Source organism: Monodelphis domestica, chromosome 4, assembly GCF_027887165.1.
Source record: "Monodelphis domestica isolate mMonDom1 chromosome 4, mMonDom1.pri, whole genome shotgun sequence".
Taxonomy (NCBI): domain Eukaryota; kingdom Metazoa; phylum Chordata; class Mammalia; order Didelphimorphia; family Didelphidae; genus Monodelphis; species Monodelphis domestica.
In genome coordinates this window covers 370,476,627-370,490,546 of record NC_077230.1, presented here as the reverse complement: position 1 = coordinate 370,490,546, position 13,920 = coordinate 370,476,627, and the positions used below count along the sequence as shown (strand labels likewise).

General features: G+C 39.2%; 1 protein-coding gene across 20 annotated transcripts in view; it reads left to right on the top strand.

The window, feature by feature from the left end:
- SCMH1 (Scm polycomb group protein homolog 1) overlaps window positions 1-13,920 on the top strand; it is a 177,267-nt gene that overhangs the window by 114,113 nt on the left and 49,234 nt on the right. For all 20 annotated transcript variants that reach the window (XR_008918129.1, XM_007492915.3, XM_056825235.1 and 17 more), the window contains 2 exons: window positions 8,288-8,520; window positions 12,935-13,061. Coding sequence is in view for 19 of the 20 variants with exons in the window: in XM_007492915.3 (XP_007492977.1) it covers window positions 8,288-8,520; window positions 12,935-13,061 (360 nt within the window). In the remaining variant the exon portion in view is untranslated. The remainder of the gene's footprint in view (window positions 1-8,287; window positions 8,521-12,934; window positions 13,062-13,920) is intronic.

Genomic DNA, 13,920 nt, shown 5'->3' with positions numbered 1-13,920 from the left:
TATTCTTATTCCTAAGACTAGTCACTATGTGCATTTAGAAAAGCACAAAATTTAAATTCAAAGACTCATAGCACATTAAAGCTGGAAGGCACCTCAGAAATCATCTAGTCTAATTCACTTTCTTTCAGGATGCTGGAGGTACTATGAAAACAATGAACTTTAAGTCAGAGGAACTAGATTTGAATCCTGGCACTACCATATTTCAGAATAGTAAGGAACCATATGACCTTTGAGAACCCACTGGTACCTGAACAGTATTCAGTCTTTGCTCAGAACATCCCACTGCAGACCTATAAGAGAGCTCTAATTGTTTAGGAGTTTTTCTTTACATCAAGCCTAAAGAATAAATTCTTATTATTAAAATGATAACTCATGTCTGTATGTGTGATTTCATAACAGCTGAACTATTAAGATTTGCAACTGCCTTACATATATGAACTCAAAATGCTTTTTTATATAGTAGGTATTTACAAATGCCATTTGATTCATTTGAATCTTGGAACAAGAGTTACATACTATAGGTAATATCATTCCCATTTTACAGATAAGAAAATTTATTAGAGAGGTTAAGTGTCTTGCCTGTGGTTACAAAGCTAGCCAGTGTCAGGGGTAGGATTTTAACGGAGGTCTCAGACTAATCCAGCCCCACTATGCCATGTTGCAGATCTTCCTCTCTGTCAGTTCTAGCTACATTGTGTCAACTAGAAAAAACGCAGAACTATTAAATAGTCAAAAATCACTCTTTAATCAAGGGAAAAGGGGTTAGCACTACTAATACAACAACAGAGCTGCTTTCCAAGACTGCATAGATTCAAGACACGCCCTGGTCACCAGCCCCCGGGAGTGCCACAGACTCAGGATGGACTCAGAGGAACAAAAGAATTTGGGGAACCTATATACCACTCTAGATGACCTGGGGGTTTTAGGATTAGAAGGACAGTTGATTGACTTTACAATGGTGAGAAAGGAAAATGAGGAGTTCCAGACAGGAATAATAGTGAGGGGCTGATGCCCCACAGTGGACACAAAAGGGAAAGACTCAGCCCAGGGCTGGGTCACCTTGGTCATGGACCTTAGCCTAGGGGGAGAAACCATTGGGACAAAAGGGATGCTTAATATTGGATGGGATTAGCTGTTCCCACCCAAACTACCAGGAAGTTCACTGTCTGGTGAAGAGGGACCTTCCCTCAGGGGGAAACCTCTCCTGTGACAAGGTCAAAACCTGGGGTTTCTATACTCAAACTAAATAAACTGGGGATCTCTATATTTCCATGTTGACAATTGTATCTTTTTTCTACTAAGAGCCTTTCAATTCTTGATCCCCTTTGGTCCTCTGTTTGAGGAGTCCCAAGGCAGACATTCCATAATTTCTCATGTGTCTGCAGAACTTGATCAGGTCCTGATCAGGTCCCCTCCTTCTCTTCCTTTCTCTTTTTCCTCTTCCCTCTTCCAATCTACTTCATTTTACAATGCCATTTTTTGTTTTGTTGTCTTCCCCATTAAATTGTGAACTTCCTAAAGGCTGTGAAGCTTGGATTTAGCTATTTCCTGATTATAACAATGAAGATACTTAGTTTAACAAAATCAGGAATGTTTTGTGAACTTTAAATTACTCCACCCTATTTAGATGTACTTTAGGGGAAGATAAAGTTGTAATCTCCTGATTGAACAATGAAGGTACTTAACTCTTACCTTATAGTGAAGCTAGAACTTTAAGTTAAGTCTATTTTAAGATCTTAATACAAAAAAGGTGCTAAGTAAGTATAAAGGTTAAATTAATCACAAAAAGGTCAAGTAACTAACAAAAGGTGAATTTAACAAAGAAGTGTTAAGTAACTCTAAATAATCTAATCAAAAGAAGATGAGAACTAAAAGTATGGACAGTCCTAGAGAAAAGCCTTTGATGTGATTGGTAGATGTGAAAATTTAGAGGAAATGACACAAGGGTGAAAGATCTGTGTATTTGGATCACTTCCTCTCTCTGGCACCCTTTGCAGCAGAGAGTTGGCTGATAGCCACGTGCTGGCCTTTTAGCATCTTAGCATGGCTACAATCTATTGTATAGTTCAGTGGTGAATTTCTGGCTGAGTTTCCCTCCTTTACTTTTCCAACTTTATCTCCTTAGAAGCCTCTAATCTTCTTCAGAGACCTAGAGGTAGGGATTTTAAAACTCCCCCTGGCACAGGCCAGGCAGGAGAATCCTATATTCTCTTTTTTCTTCTTAATTTCTCCGTAAATTCCCTCCCTCTATATTAATTAAATTACCATAAATTTCCAGACTGACTTGGGTATTTTATTTGGGATTTTCCCCAGCAACCAATTAGCTCTAGATTTTAAGTCACAACCCTAAAATTATCTTTACAGGGCTGAGATTTTTTTTGCCATTTTTGGTATCCCTAGCACGTAGCACAGTGCCTGACACATAGTAGGTACTTGATAAATGTGTATGGACTGACCAACCCTAAGTTTTTTCTTCTCTAAGTATTCCCAGTTCTTTCAATCAATTCATATGTGACATGATCTCAAGGCCTTCCACCATCCTAGTCATCCCTTCTCAAGAAAATAGTTTATTACTCCTAAAAACATAGTGCCCAGAAAATGAGTACAATATTCCATATTCTAAAAAATTGTCTGAACTGACACTGTACGTAGGACTATTATATCTTTTATCCTGGACATCATGCCTCTCCTAATGCAGCCTAAGATTTCCACATTGGACAGTTCTTCTCTTTAGTCCTCAGTTTCCTCATTTTTAAAATGAGGAGGTTAGACAAAATGATCTCTAAAACCTTCCAGCTTTAAATCCTTGGATCTTACCAGGCCTAGAAAGAGGAAGTGACTTGTTCAACAAACATTTGTGTAAAACCTACTATGTGTCCCAATCTATGTAAAACACAAGAAGATATGACAGATTACAGCAATGAAAAAGCTTGCAGTCTAGTTGGAAAAACAAAACATACAGAAAATTGAGGATATACCATACCTATACATTTGGAACCACTAGTTTATTTAAGTATATATTATTCATTTTATACTCCTTCCTCACCCAGTCCTAGAGATATTGTGAAAGTACTCTTGAGCAACATTTGGAGAACATAGAACCCAGAATCTTTGAAGTAAAGGAAGTATGAAGGAAATATTTGGGGAAAGAACTAAAGGATATATGGGGTGGAGGGAAGAGGGGGAGGGGAGGGAATATTTTGAATCAATTGAAAGCAGGTGCTGACAGGGCAACAGGCTGGGAAACTTGGCCAAAGGAATACAACTTAAAAGAGACTTTCTATAGGTTCTTGATATGGGAATCAGGGAAGATAGAATAAATAATTTGTCATGTCAAGTAGCCTTAGCTTGATCCAGATGTTAATTTAGATGTCTGATGTGTCTTCTTGTTTGGTCATTTCCCACTCTTCATGATCCTGTGGACCATATCCTTCATGGGTTTTTCTGGGCAAAGATACTAGAATGGTTTGCCATTTCCTTCTCCGGTGGATTAGGGCAAATAAAAGTTAAGTGACTTACCCAAGGTCGCATAGCTAGTATATGTCTAAGGCCCAATTTGAACTTGAGGCTTCCTGACTCCAAGCCAATGCTCTATCCACTCAGACACATAGCTACATATTAATGCCTAGTGCTACCTTTAAAGGAGAGCCCAACTTTTTTTTTTAAATTTCCCCAGTCAATTTCTCCTGGGACCTGAAAATTTTATTTTTGGTATCAGAGTGAGTTGCAGAGACCTACTACCCATCTTTTATTGTAATACCCAAGTTCCTTCATGCCTCAAATGCTCAGATCTCACTTTTTATTTATATATATGTGTATATATATATTTTAAATTTTAGAATATTTTTCCATGGTTACATGATTCACGATTCTCCCTTGCACCCCTCCCCCCAGACTCCTGTGTATCTGCAATGTGCCCATTTCTATAGTGTGTTAATTTTTTTGTTGGTTGGACTAACACCAGGGATTTAATTTCTAAAATCCCAAAATGAATTACTCAAGTACAATGGAATTTATGATAGTTTATTTACAATAGAGGGAAGATATTAAGGAAAAGATAAAGGGGGAAGAGAAAGAGAGAGAGGGAAAGCTATGGCTTCCTCAGAGCCAGGTAGAAATTCTAGGCCCCAGCCAGGGGAAAGGAGTTTCAAGACCATGGGTCTTTCTCAGAGGATCACACCTCCAGAAAGGCAAGGAAACTAAGTCAGCCTTTCACTTGGTGATCGTCTAAAAGGAAAGCAGTCTGAGGTCTCCTGCATGAGCTCCTTCAGGGTCGAGTTCCACAGCCAAGTATCTTCACTCCAAGTCTGAGTGTGTCTGTCTTCCAGTCCAACTCTGAGTGACTGATCTTCCAGTCTCTCCTCCAAGTGACTGAATCCTTGATTCATCCCGTGTGCTTCTGTTTCCTCTTTTTAAAGATCTCTTTCTCTTGTGTCACCTCCCTTAAATTTTATGTCTACCAGTCACAACAGACACTCAGGACTGCCCATTCTTTCACACGTGGATCACAGACCTCCCACTCAACACCATTTGGTGTTCACACCTTTTTGTGGTTAAAATGGGTAGATCTACTTTAAATACTGGGGACACTTTTGGGGATTAAAATCTAAAAATAGATCAGGGATTACAATTTTATCTTCACTATCAAGGAAGAGCTAAATTACCTTCATTGTTACAATCAGGAGAGAGCTAAATCCAATCTTCACAGTCTCCCCTGATGATCATTGGGAGACTAGTCTCCCCATTGATCATTTAACATAATCATCTTGTAGCTCTAAAACCTTCTAACTACAGATGTATACAATATTTCACTTTCTAAGTGGGAATTACAATAGTTAGAGAGAAACAGAAAAGAGAGAAAGCAAAAACTAATGTTTTGCTAGGCACTTTGACAAAAAGCCAAATTAGGGGGCAGTACCCTTTGGCATAAAAGTGTATATTTACAATAAATGTTCAATCCCCTTTGTTCAATTGATTGTACCCTAAAGTTCATTCTGGATCTTCTTGATGCAGTGTAGGTTTCTGCAAAAGCATTTGTGTGTGGTAGGGAAGTGTCAATCCCTAGTCTGATCATTTCATCATTTCTCAGGGATAGGGGAACCAGACTAGCCAATTGTTAGGTACTTTCATAGAAAGTATTTTACAAGGAGTGTGGTTCAAGAAGTCCTGTGTCTTAACATATGTCAAGCACTGCAACCTCAGAGTCTCACACTGGGTTCAAGTCCTTTCATATTGGTGTAGAAGTTCATCAATCCCACATAGATTGGTTTCCTTTTGACCTGTGTGCTCTTTTGGCATTTTTCAGGTTAAATCTATGTTTCTATGGCACTATGTAGATAAAGTCTGTGCTCCTTTTTTTTTTTTCAAATCCCATTTTCTAGAATCAGACACAATCATAAATCACAGTCCCATAACATTTCTCAGTAAATGGCAGGTCTTATAAGTGATGAGATTCCAGTACCCCAAAGGGGAAGGAAAAAAAGATCTTGAGAATTTATAACTATTACAGCAGGCATACCTATGTTATTAAAAACCTGTAACCCTGGGGGGTACTGGGTGGTGGTTCATTGGGTTAAGAGCCAGGCTTAGAGACAGGAGGTCCGTCCTGGTTCAAATCTGATTTTATACATTCCCTATATAGTTTGACTCTGGGCAAGTCACTTAATCCCCATTGCCCTTACTGCCCTTTTGCCTTGGAACCAATACACAATTTTTGATTCTAAGATGGAAGGTAAGGGTTAAAAAAACCAACAACATCAAAACTATAACATTGGCTCTAGGGCTCCAGAAGTAGGTCTGCTCCTTCATTTCCCAGGGCTATAGTTGCAGGATAATAGTTCCCATACCTAGCAACTTTAAGCCATGTTGTATCATCCCACTGGTACCGTCCAGATGAGAAATCCCTTCTTGACAGCTCCTTGTTTAAGAAGAGCAATAGCCTCTTTCTGTGAGTGCAGGTTCCCAAAGGGCTGGTCTAGAGTAATGAAGTGTATTCAGATTCTTCCCTTTGGCCCACTTTCAAACATTCCCATGTCAGCTACTAGGGAATGTGGAAAAATAGAAATATTTAACTGACACCTAAACCATAGGAATTTCCAAGAATAAAACTGAATGTTTGACTTGGAAGTTGTAGAATTGGGCTTATACACATGCCTCCTATGGACCGTCTATATCAACCAAACCTTCTAGCATCCACACTAGGGCAGGGATGATATTGAACCAAAAGCTTATTCAATATTTGCAAAGATTTTTTCTTTTCTGGCTTCCAAAATGCTTTGAAAAGGAGGTGTTTCCTACCAGCAGTGGTAGGGGAATGTCTATATGTAAGTTTACAGCATAATTCAGAGAAATAAATAGTTCAAGGAAACAAAAGCACTGGGCCTGTCTGCCATGGGTTAGTCCCACCTCACATCTCCAAACCTCACTTTCATCAGTTGGTGGTGTTGTGATGAAAGCCCTTCTCTGTCAACTCTAGAGCAATAAAGAAATGGTAACGGAAACAGTAATGGTGCCAGAAAATCAGTGTTAGGGTTAGTCTACAAACTACTCCTCTCCATTCTCTAGTTAACTTTTTCTGCAATTCTTTCTCTACTCCTTCTTATGGAAGCATAATTAGTACCCATTCCATACCTGAAGGAGTTGCTATGTTTATCCTGTATCCATTGCACTTCTGCCATTCTGTCAGGCTCTCCCATTCTTGGTTTTTCTATCCACGTTCCTTTCTGGGAAGCTATGAATGCCCATTGGGAGGATGTAAATTATTTACTCCCATTTTATTAGAGGATATTAGGATATGTATCCTTCAGCTTACTTGCTTCCCTTTTCAGACCAAGAGGAGCATCCTTATATTGAATTTCTGTGGCCTTAACAGTCATAGTAGTTATGAATAGCTGCTAGGAATATGTTTAGATCTCAAGATAGAAGTTTCTGCTGGTACAAATTTGGTTCTGGAAAATGTATTGGACTGATTGCTTTATCTCTCTTAATTTCCACCACACCCCTGCTCTTTTATCCCTCTCTTCCAAATTTTCTACCCTAGCCATCTTTCCCTGAATCCTCAATCCTTCTTTTCTGTCCTATTCCTAGGACTGGGCTATGGCAGTCCAAAATATAAGGGCATTCTTGTATTGCAAAGAACAAAAGTCTAGCTTACCTTGAGCTAGACCAATTAGCCTTAAATGAAGGCTGGATAAGAAGTGGCTGCTAAGAAGCAAGGACTGTCACTGCCTTTTTGTACTGAGTGCAGACTCATCAGCAGACCTGATGATCGTCAGTGAAGCAAATGATATTTCCTGATCACTCATCATCAAAGTGGACTAAGAAAGATGCTTTATCTAAGAAAAGATAGACTGCTTCAGAGGAGACTATATAACATGCTATGTTTAAATCAAACATTGAGGGTAAGAATGAGAACAAGAAGAGAAAAATAAGGAAGAAATATTTACATTGTGCATCATAGTTTAAAAAGTGTTTTACCTAGATTATCCCCTTTAATCCCCATGAGGAAGAACACTGTATTATTATTACCATGAGTATAGATAACCTCATTTTGCAGATTAGAAAATAATTTTGGATAGGTGAAGTGACTTGGCTGTTACACACCAAATACATCATGGAGCTAGGACTTAAACCAAGAGTTTTTATTTGCAAACCTATTCTTTTTCCAAGACCACAGCTCTCCAGATTTCCTGACAACCTGCCCAGTACTCTTTCTGTAACCTAGTAATTTAGACATCTAGTGAAAACATCTACTAAGCCATCAGAGGGATGTCTAGTAATTTGCAGCAGTGTAGGAATTACCAACTTGGATGAAATTATGGATTTTTTCAGGCTTTTAATGTGGATCCATAGATTAAAGGGGGGCCTTAGAGATGATCTATTCCACTTCCTCATTTTATAGATGAGAAAAATCAAAGTTTAGGTACAACTTTTGCTTCAACTTTGAGATGGAGACAAAGGAAGAGTCTGAAATGTTCCATTCAAAAAGTAGTAGGCACCTTTGAAAGGCAGGAATTAGGTGGGGAGGGGGACAAGAAAAGAGTATTCTTGAGCCATCCAAGAACTATAAAAGCTTGAGTAGAGTCAACCCTGAAGGTTCAGTAGACCCCAATGGATTCACTTTCCTGAGTTATGAGAGCTTTTACAAGTAAGCAGTACGGAGTTCTTGTTCTCTTCCTCCAGAAGTTCTTATTGTCATCTCTTTTGGAATGACAAGGTTTTCTCCATTGGTGGGTTTGGGAGTTAATAGCATTCAAGTAGAGAGGATAACATAATCTTTTTCTTACAGTTGTGATTCCAAAGAACCCTTTTCCCACCTCTGATGCAAGTGTTGAGAAACCCAGCATTCACAGTGGCACCAAAGCTGTCTTGGGGCATCAGCCAGGGCAAAGGGGCCGCAAACCAGGCAAGAAGCGAGGCCGAACACCCAAGACTCTGATTCACCACCCCATCTCCACCCCATCCAAGTCAGTGGAACCTTTGAAATTCCCAAAGAAGAGGGGACCTAAGCCTGGCAGCAAGGTAGGCAAGCAAAATGGGACATGTTATCACATGCCCTTGGCAGATGTGTAGAAAAGGGGTATGTGGGCATATGGTGGACATTGTGGGTAAGAAGAAAGGGAATATGCTCTTGTATGACTCTGTTAGGAAGGAAGAAATTCATTCTCTCCTGTCTTTTGAGAGAATTACCTTATTCTTAGTACAAAGTCTTACACAGAAGATTCTTATTAGATGTTTGTCAAATTTAATTAACATGTTTGGAATTGTTTTTCTGTAGTGCCAATTTGATATACTATTGGAAATCAGTTGGAAGGAATAATCTCTTGGGTTTAAACTCTTAACATACTCTCCAGAGAGGAGTTTGGGATGTAATTCATCCTTCCTGAGATGATAGCTTTTTGTCCATGTATGAACAAGAAGCCTGTATGCATGTGCAAGGCTGAGGGGGGTGGGGAGGAAGGGAGAAGGAAAGAGAGAGAGAGAATGAGAATGAATTTTGTTCCTGCTACATGTTCACTCTTCCAACTCTCCTAGGACAAACTCATAACCTGACTGGTTACTGTTACTGCTCAGTGAATTGTTTGTCTGCATATTATGTTATGTAGTGCTTTACCCTCACCCACCTCTCAAGCAGGAACCCTTGTTAATCCCATTTCCTTCATTTTTCACTTCAAAGCTATTAAAGTCTGTATTTTTTAACATTTTATTCATACATTGAGCCTTTCATTCACAAGATATCCATTTAGCTAAGAAAATGAAGAAAACATCTTCCACCTGTGTCTCTTCTACTCTGTTCCTAGAATATACTTGGATTATTTATGTTTTCAGTTTCTACAGCCATCTTCTCACTGATTTGCCTCCTCACTTCTCTGACCTCAATCTACTCCAAACAATTATTTTTGCTGCCTGGTTTATCAACAACTGGGTAATACTTTCTCAGCCTTAAGGCCTCTCACCAGGGTGCTTGGGATGACCTAACATTGTTTATTCCCCTGCCCTAATCAAGTGCTCCTTCTCTCCCCCTCTTTAACCATTGATCCTACCACCTTTTCCCCCTCTTTCTACATACCATGTTCACTCTTCAGCTTTCCCAACTTCCTTCCATCATCCAGAAATTTCTTGAAGTCCCCCTTTCTTCCCTGGGCCTTCTTTAGTTTGTAGGAAGAACTAATTATTGCTTCTGTCTTTTCTTCTACTCATCACTTATTCTGATGTTCAGAGGCAATATGATATATCAGGGGTGGGAAGAACATGAGGTCCTGGGTTCAAAAGACTGGTTCCAAATCCCAACTGTGAATACTCATTGTCTCTATAACCTTGACCAAGTGATTTAATATCCCTGGGTCTTTATTTCCTCATCTGCTCAATGAAAATACACGAAAACTTGCACTACCTGCCCCATAGAGATACTATGAGAATCAAATAGGATAGTGTTTATGAAGTGCTTTGCATAGAGATATAAATTGTTTTTGCTTCTAACTATACTATATAAAGCATATTATATACTAAACTATACTATATACTACATAACTTACTCTATAAAAGTTTGCTAATGCCTTGAAAAGTATGTACTTTGCCATTTTATGTGTGTCCAACTTTTTGAGTTCTTCCTGTTTTTTAAAGATGGTAAATTCTGTAGAGGACCTGACAGTCACTTTACAACTAACAACATATACCTGGGGCATTTAGGAATTAGTGTTTTTTGTTAGTGAATATCTTTCTCTGATATTCAGGGAAACTTTTAGAAAACGGTTTCAGAAAAAAGCCTTATCATCTTTCAGAGTTCCCCTACTCTTAAGAAGTCTTCCTATAGTATTTCTATAGTATGATTTCCTGTAGTATTGGATTTAAACCCACCCTCACTTTAACCATTTGGATTTCATTTGCTCTATGCATTATGTTCTGTCCTCAGTATATATCAATCCATTAGTAAGCATTTATGAAGTACCTACTATGTGCCATGCACTGTGCTAGGAATTCAAAGATAATGAATGAAATAATCCTTACTCGCTAGAGGATTATACTCTAGTGGGGAAGAAAACAAATACAGGTATAAGTATATCAGAACAAATTCAGACCAGTTACTGTACAGTCCTATGAGAGCAAGAGCACTAGCAACTGGGGAGATCAGGAAAGGTTTAATATTAAAGAAGAAGATGGTGCTTGAGCTACATCTGGAAGAGAAAGATTTTGTGAGGCAAAAGTAATGAAGGAATACATTCCAGGCACAGAAAACTGGAGATGGAATTTTGTGTCTGTGTATGAGAAATGGATGAAAGCCAGTTTGCCTGAACCAAACAGGTACTGAGTAAGAAGTATAATGTACAGTCAGGCCAGAAAGCTAGGTTGATACTAAATCATATGTGATTTTAAAAGCTAAATAGAGGGTTTAATGTTCTGTCCTAAAAGCACTATTGAGCCACTAAAATTGATTGAGATCTGTGATTAAGGAAAATTATTCTAATAGCAGGATGAAGGAGAGACTGGAGTGGTGAGAGATTTGAGTCAGGGAGACTAATTAGGAGAATTGGAAAAATCCAGGCAAGGGGTAATAAAGAACCCCAAATCAAGATGATGGCTATGTGAATAGAGAGAAGTAGATGGATGTGAGAGATGCTATAGCAGTGATAGGGAACCTTTTAGAGATGGAGTGCCAGGCCCCACCCCCCAGACCAAGTGATGTGCCTGCTCCCCCACAGAGACAAAGTGCCAAGCCCCTCACCCCCTCACCCCCCCAACCCCAGACAGGGGAAGGGAGGAAGCACTCCCATTGGGCTTCTGGGTGGAGGGGCAGATAAAGTGAAAAAATATCTTCAGCACAGGTGAAGAGGGGGAGGGGAGTGGCCCAAGAGCTTTGTTCCCCTCCAGCTCTGTTAATGGACGTATAAAGTGAAAAAATGTCATCTGGCATTGTGGAGAGGGGGAAGGGAGCAACTCTGCCCAAGTACCTCTGCCTTTCTAATAAGGTACTGGGGTGGGGGGTGGCTCACATGCCCACAGAGAGTGCTCTGTGTGTCATCTTTGGCACCTGTGCCATTGGTTTACCATCACTGCACTATAGAGTTATATATAGCTATATTTGGCAGCTGATTGGATATTTTGAAGGAAAGGAGGAGTCAGAGATAATAGCAAGGTTATAGGCTTGATGTTACCTTCAGTAGAAATGGGTAAGTTTGGAAGAGAGGTGTAAAAGGCAACATGGCAGTGATAGAGCTTTATACTTGGAATCATGAAGGCCTGAGTTCAAAAGCTGTCTCAGATACTTATTATGTGGGTGACTGGGCAAATCTCTTAATTTCTCTGTGCATCATTTTCCTCATGTATAAAATAATGGGGTTGGACTTGATGGCCTCTAAAGTTGCTTCCAACTCTGATTCTCTGATAGTGTGATGACATATGCATTTATCTAGGGAGATAGAAGGGGTGAATTTCTATGATTCATTTCAGCTAATATTTGTTAACTAAGCATTTACTATATGCAAAGCACTGTAAGTTGGTGTGGGATAGATGCAAAGATGAGATCTGAACTCTTCCCTCTTGGGTTTTATCGTCTTGGAGAGCATTCTCACATAATGTAATGCTTGCTGTGTGCTTTTGAGAAGTATGAAACAAAGTGCTTTCTGATGTTTGAAGGGAAAAGTCTTATTTATGTAGGATTAGGAAAGGATACCTAGAGAAGCAGGATTGGGTCTCAAAAGAAAAAGAATGGAAGGACATTTGGCAGAAGAGTGCAATACATTTTAATTGGAACATAACTGAGCAAAATATTATGAAGTAAGGTTTGAAAGGCAAGGTAGCACCGGATTGTGGAAGACTTTGAATACCAGGCAAGGCATTTGAACGTTAATCAGCAGCCACTTGGTAGTCCATGAAAATTTTTGAGCAGAGAAATAACATGAACAAATGTGTGGTAGAAATACTAATCTGATGGTTTGTGAAAGATGGACTGGAAGGAACAGAGCACAGAGGATGAACAGCAACCTGATAGCAATAGACTATTACTAGAGTAATCATTTCATAGGCCAGATTGGTGGAGATGAGGATCTACAATACAATGGTAGCAGTATAGACAGATGAAAGTTCAAAAAAGTATGTGTTCCAGGTTTGACTTCATTGTGACAGTATTTGGGGTTTTTTCTTTGTGCTTAATTTGTGCTACACTTCTATTGAATTTGGAATTTCACTGAATACAAGCAAACTTGACAGGGAAGAGGTAGTGTGTTAAGTTCTAGCTTCCTGAAGGGGGGAAGGGTATAAGAGGAGAAGATTCTTGTTCATTTGTTCACTCAGTCAACAAACATTCAAGAGTAAAATAATATGAGCTTTAGTCTCAAGGAATTTATAGTCTGTCGGGAAAGTAAATGCCTACAGTAAAGGGAGAAAGAGACAAGCTAATGTATACAGCTGGCAAACTTTTCTCCATCTTTTTTGACAGCGAAAACCTCGGACTTTGCTAAACCCAGCACCCACCTCACCAACCACCAGTACCCCTGAACCAGACACCAGCACTGTGCCCCAGGACGCTGCTACTATCCCCAGCTCAGCAATGCAGGCCCCTACAGGTAAAAGAAGTTTATGACCAAAACAGAGTGATAAGAAAGAGAGATGCATACAAAATGCTCTAGAAATTTTGAGACATCACTTTAATTTGAGAGAATTCAGGAAGCTTCTTTTAAAAAACTCTTACCTTCTGTATTAGAATCAGTACTGTGTATCAGTTTCCAAGGCAGAAGAGCAATAAGAACTAGGTGATTGGGGTTAAGTGACTTGCCCAAGATCACACAGCTAAGCAGTATCTGAAGTCAGATTTGAACCCAAGTCCTCCTGACTCCAGGCCTGGCACTCTACACACTGAGCCATATAGCTGCCCCTCATGAAGCTTCTTGAAGAAGACAGAATCTCAGCTGGGTTTTGAAGGAAAAGAAAGAATTGTAGGGAGAACCTGCAAGGAAGACACAGAGCAAGAAAGCAGGAAGTGACAAGTAGTTCAGCTGGTCTAGAAAATGAAGCTCACGAAAGGGTAGTTTGGAATAAACTCAATTCAATTCAGTTATTTATTAAGTGCCCACTCTGAGCCTAGTTAGTTCTCTGCTAGGTGTTGAAGATACAGTAAAAAAAAAAAAACTCAGCTGAGAAGATCTGGGTATAATGACTTGTTAGCAGAGATACCCTTCAAAAAAAAGTCATCATCAGAGGCTGTGAGTTCATTCTAATAAAGTTTTCATTGCATAAAATTATTTTGTAAGTCCTTTTAGAATTACCTTCAGAGTTAATCACAGTCTTTTGAATTTTCTCAGTGGTAGCAGATTAGTATTGAAGGTAGATTTTATTCTTTATTCTAAATGTTATTGTTTTTCGGTCATTTTAGTTGTATCCAACTCTTTAAGACCATTTTTGGTATTTTCTTGGAAAGATACTGGA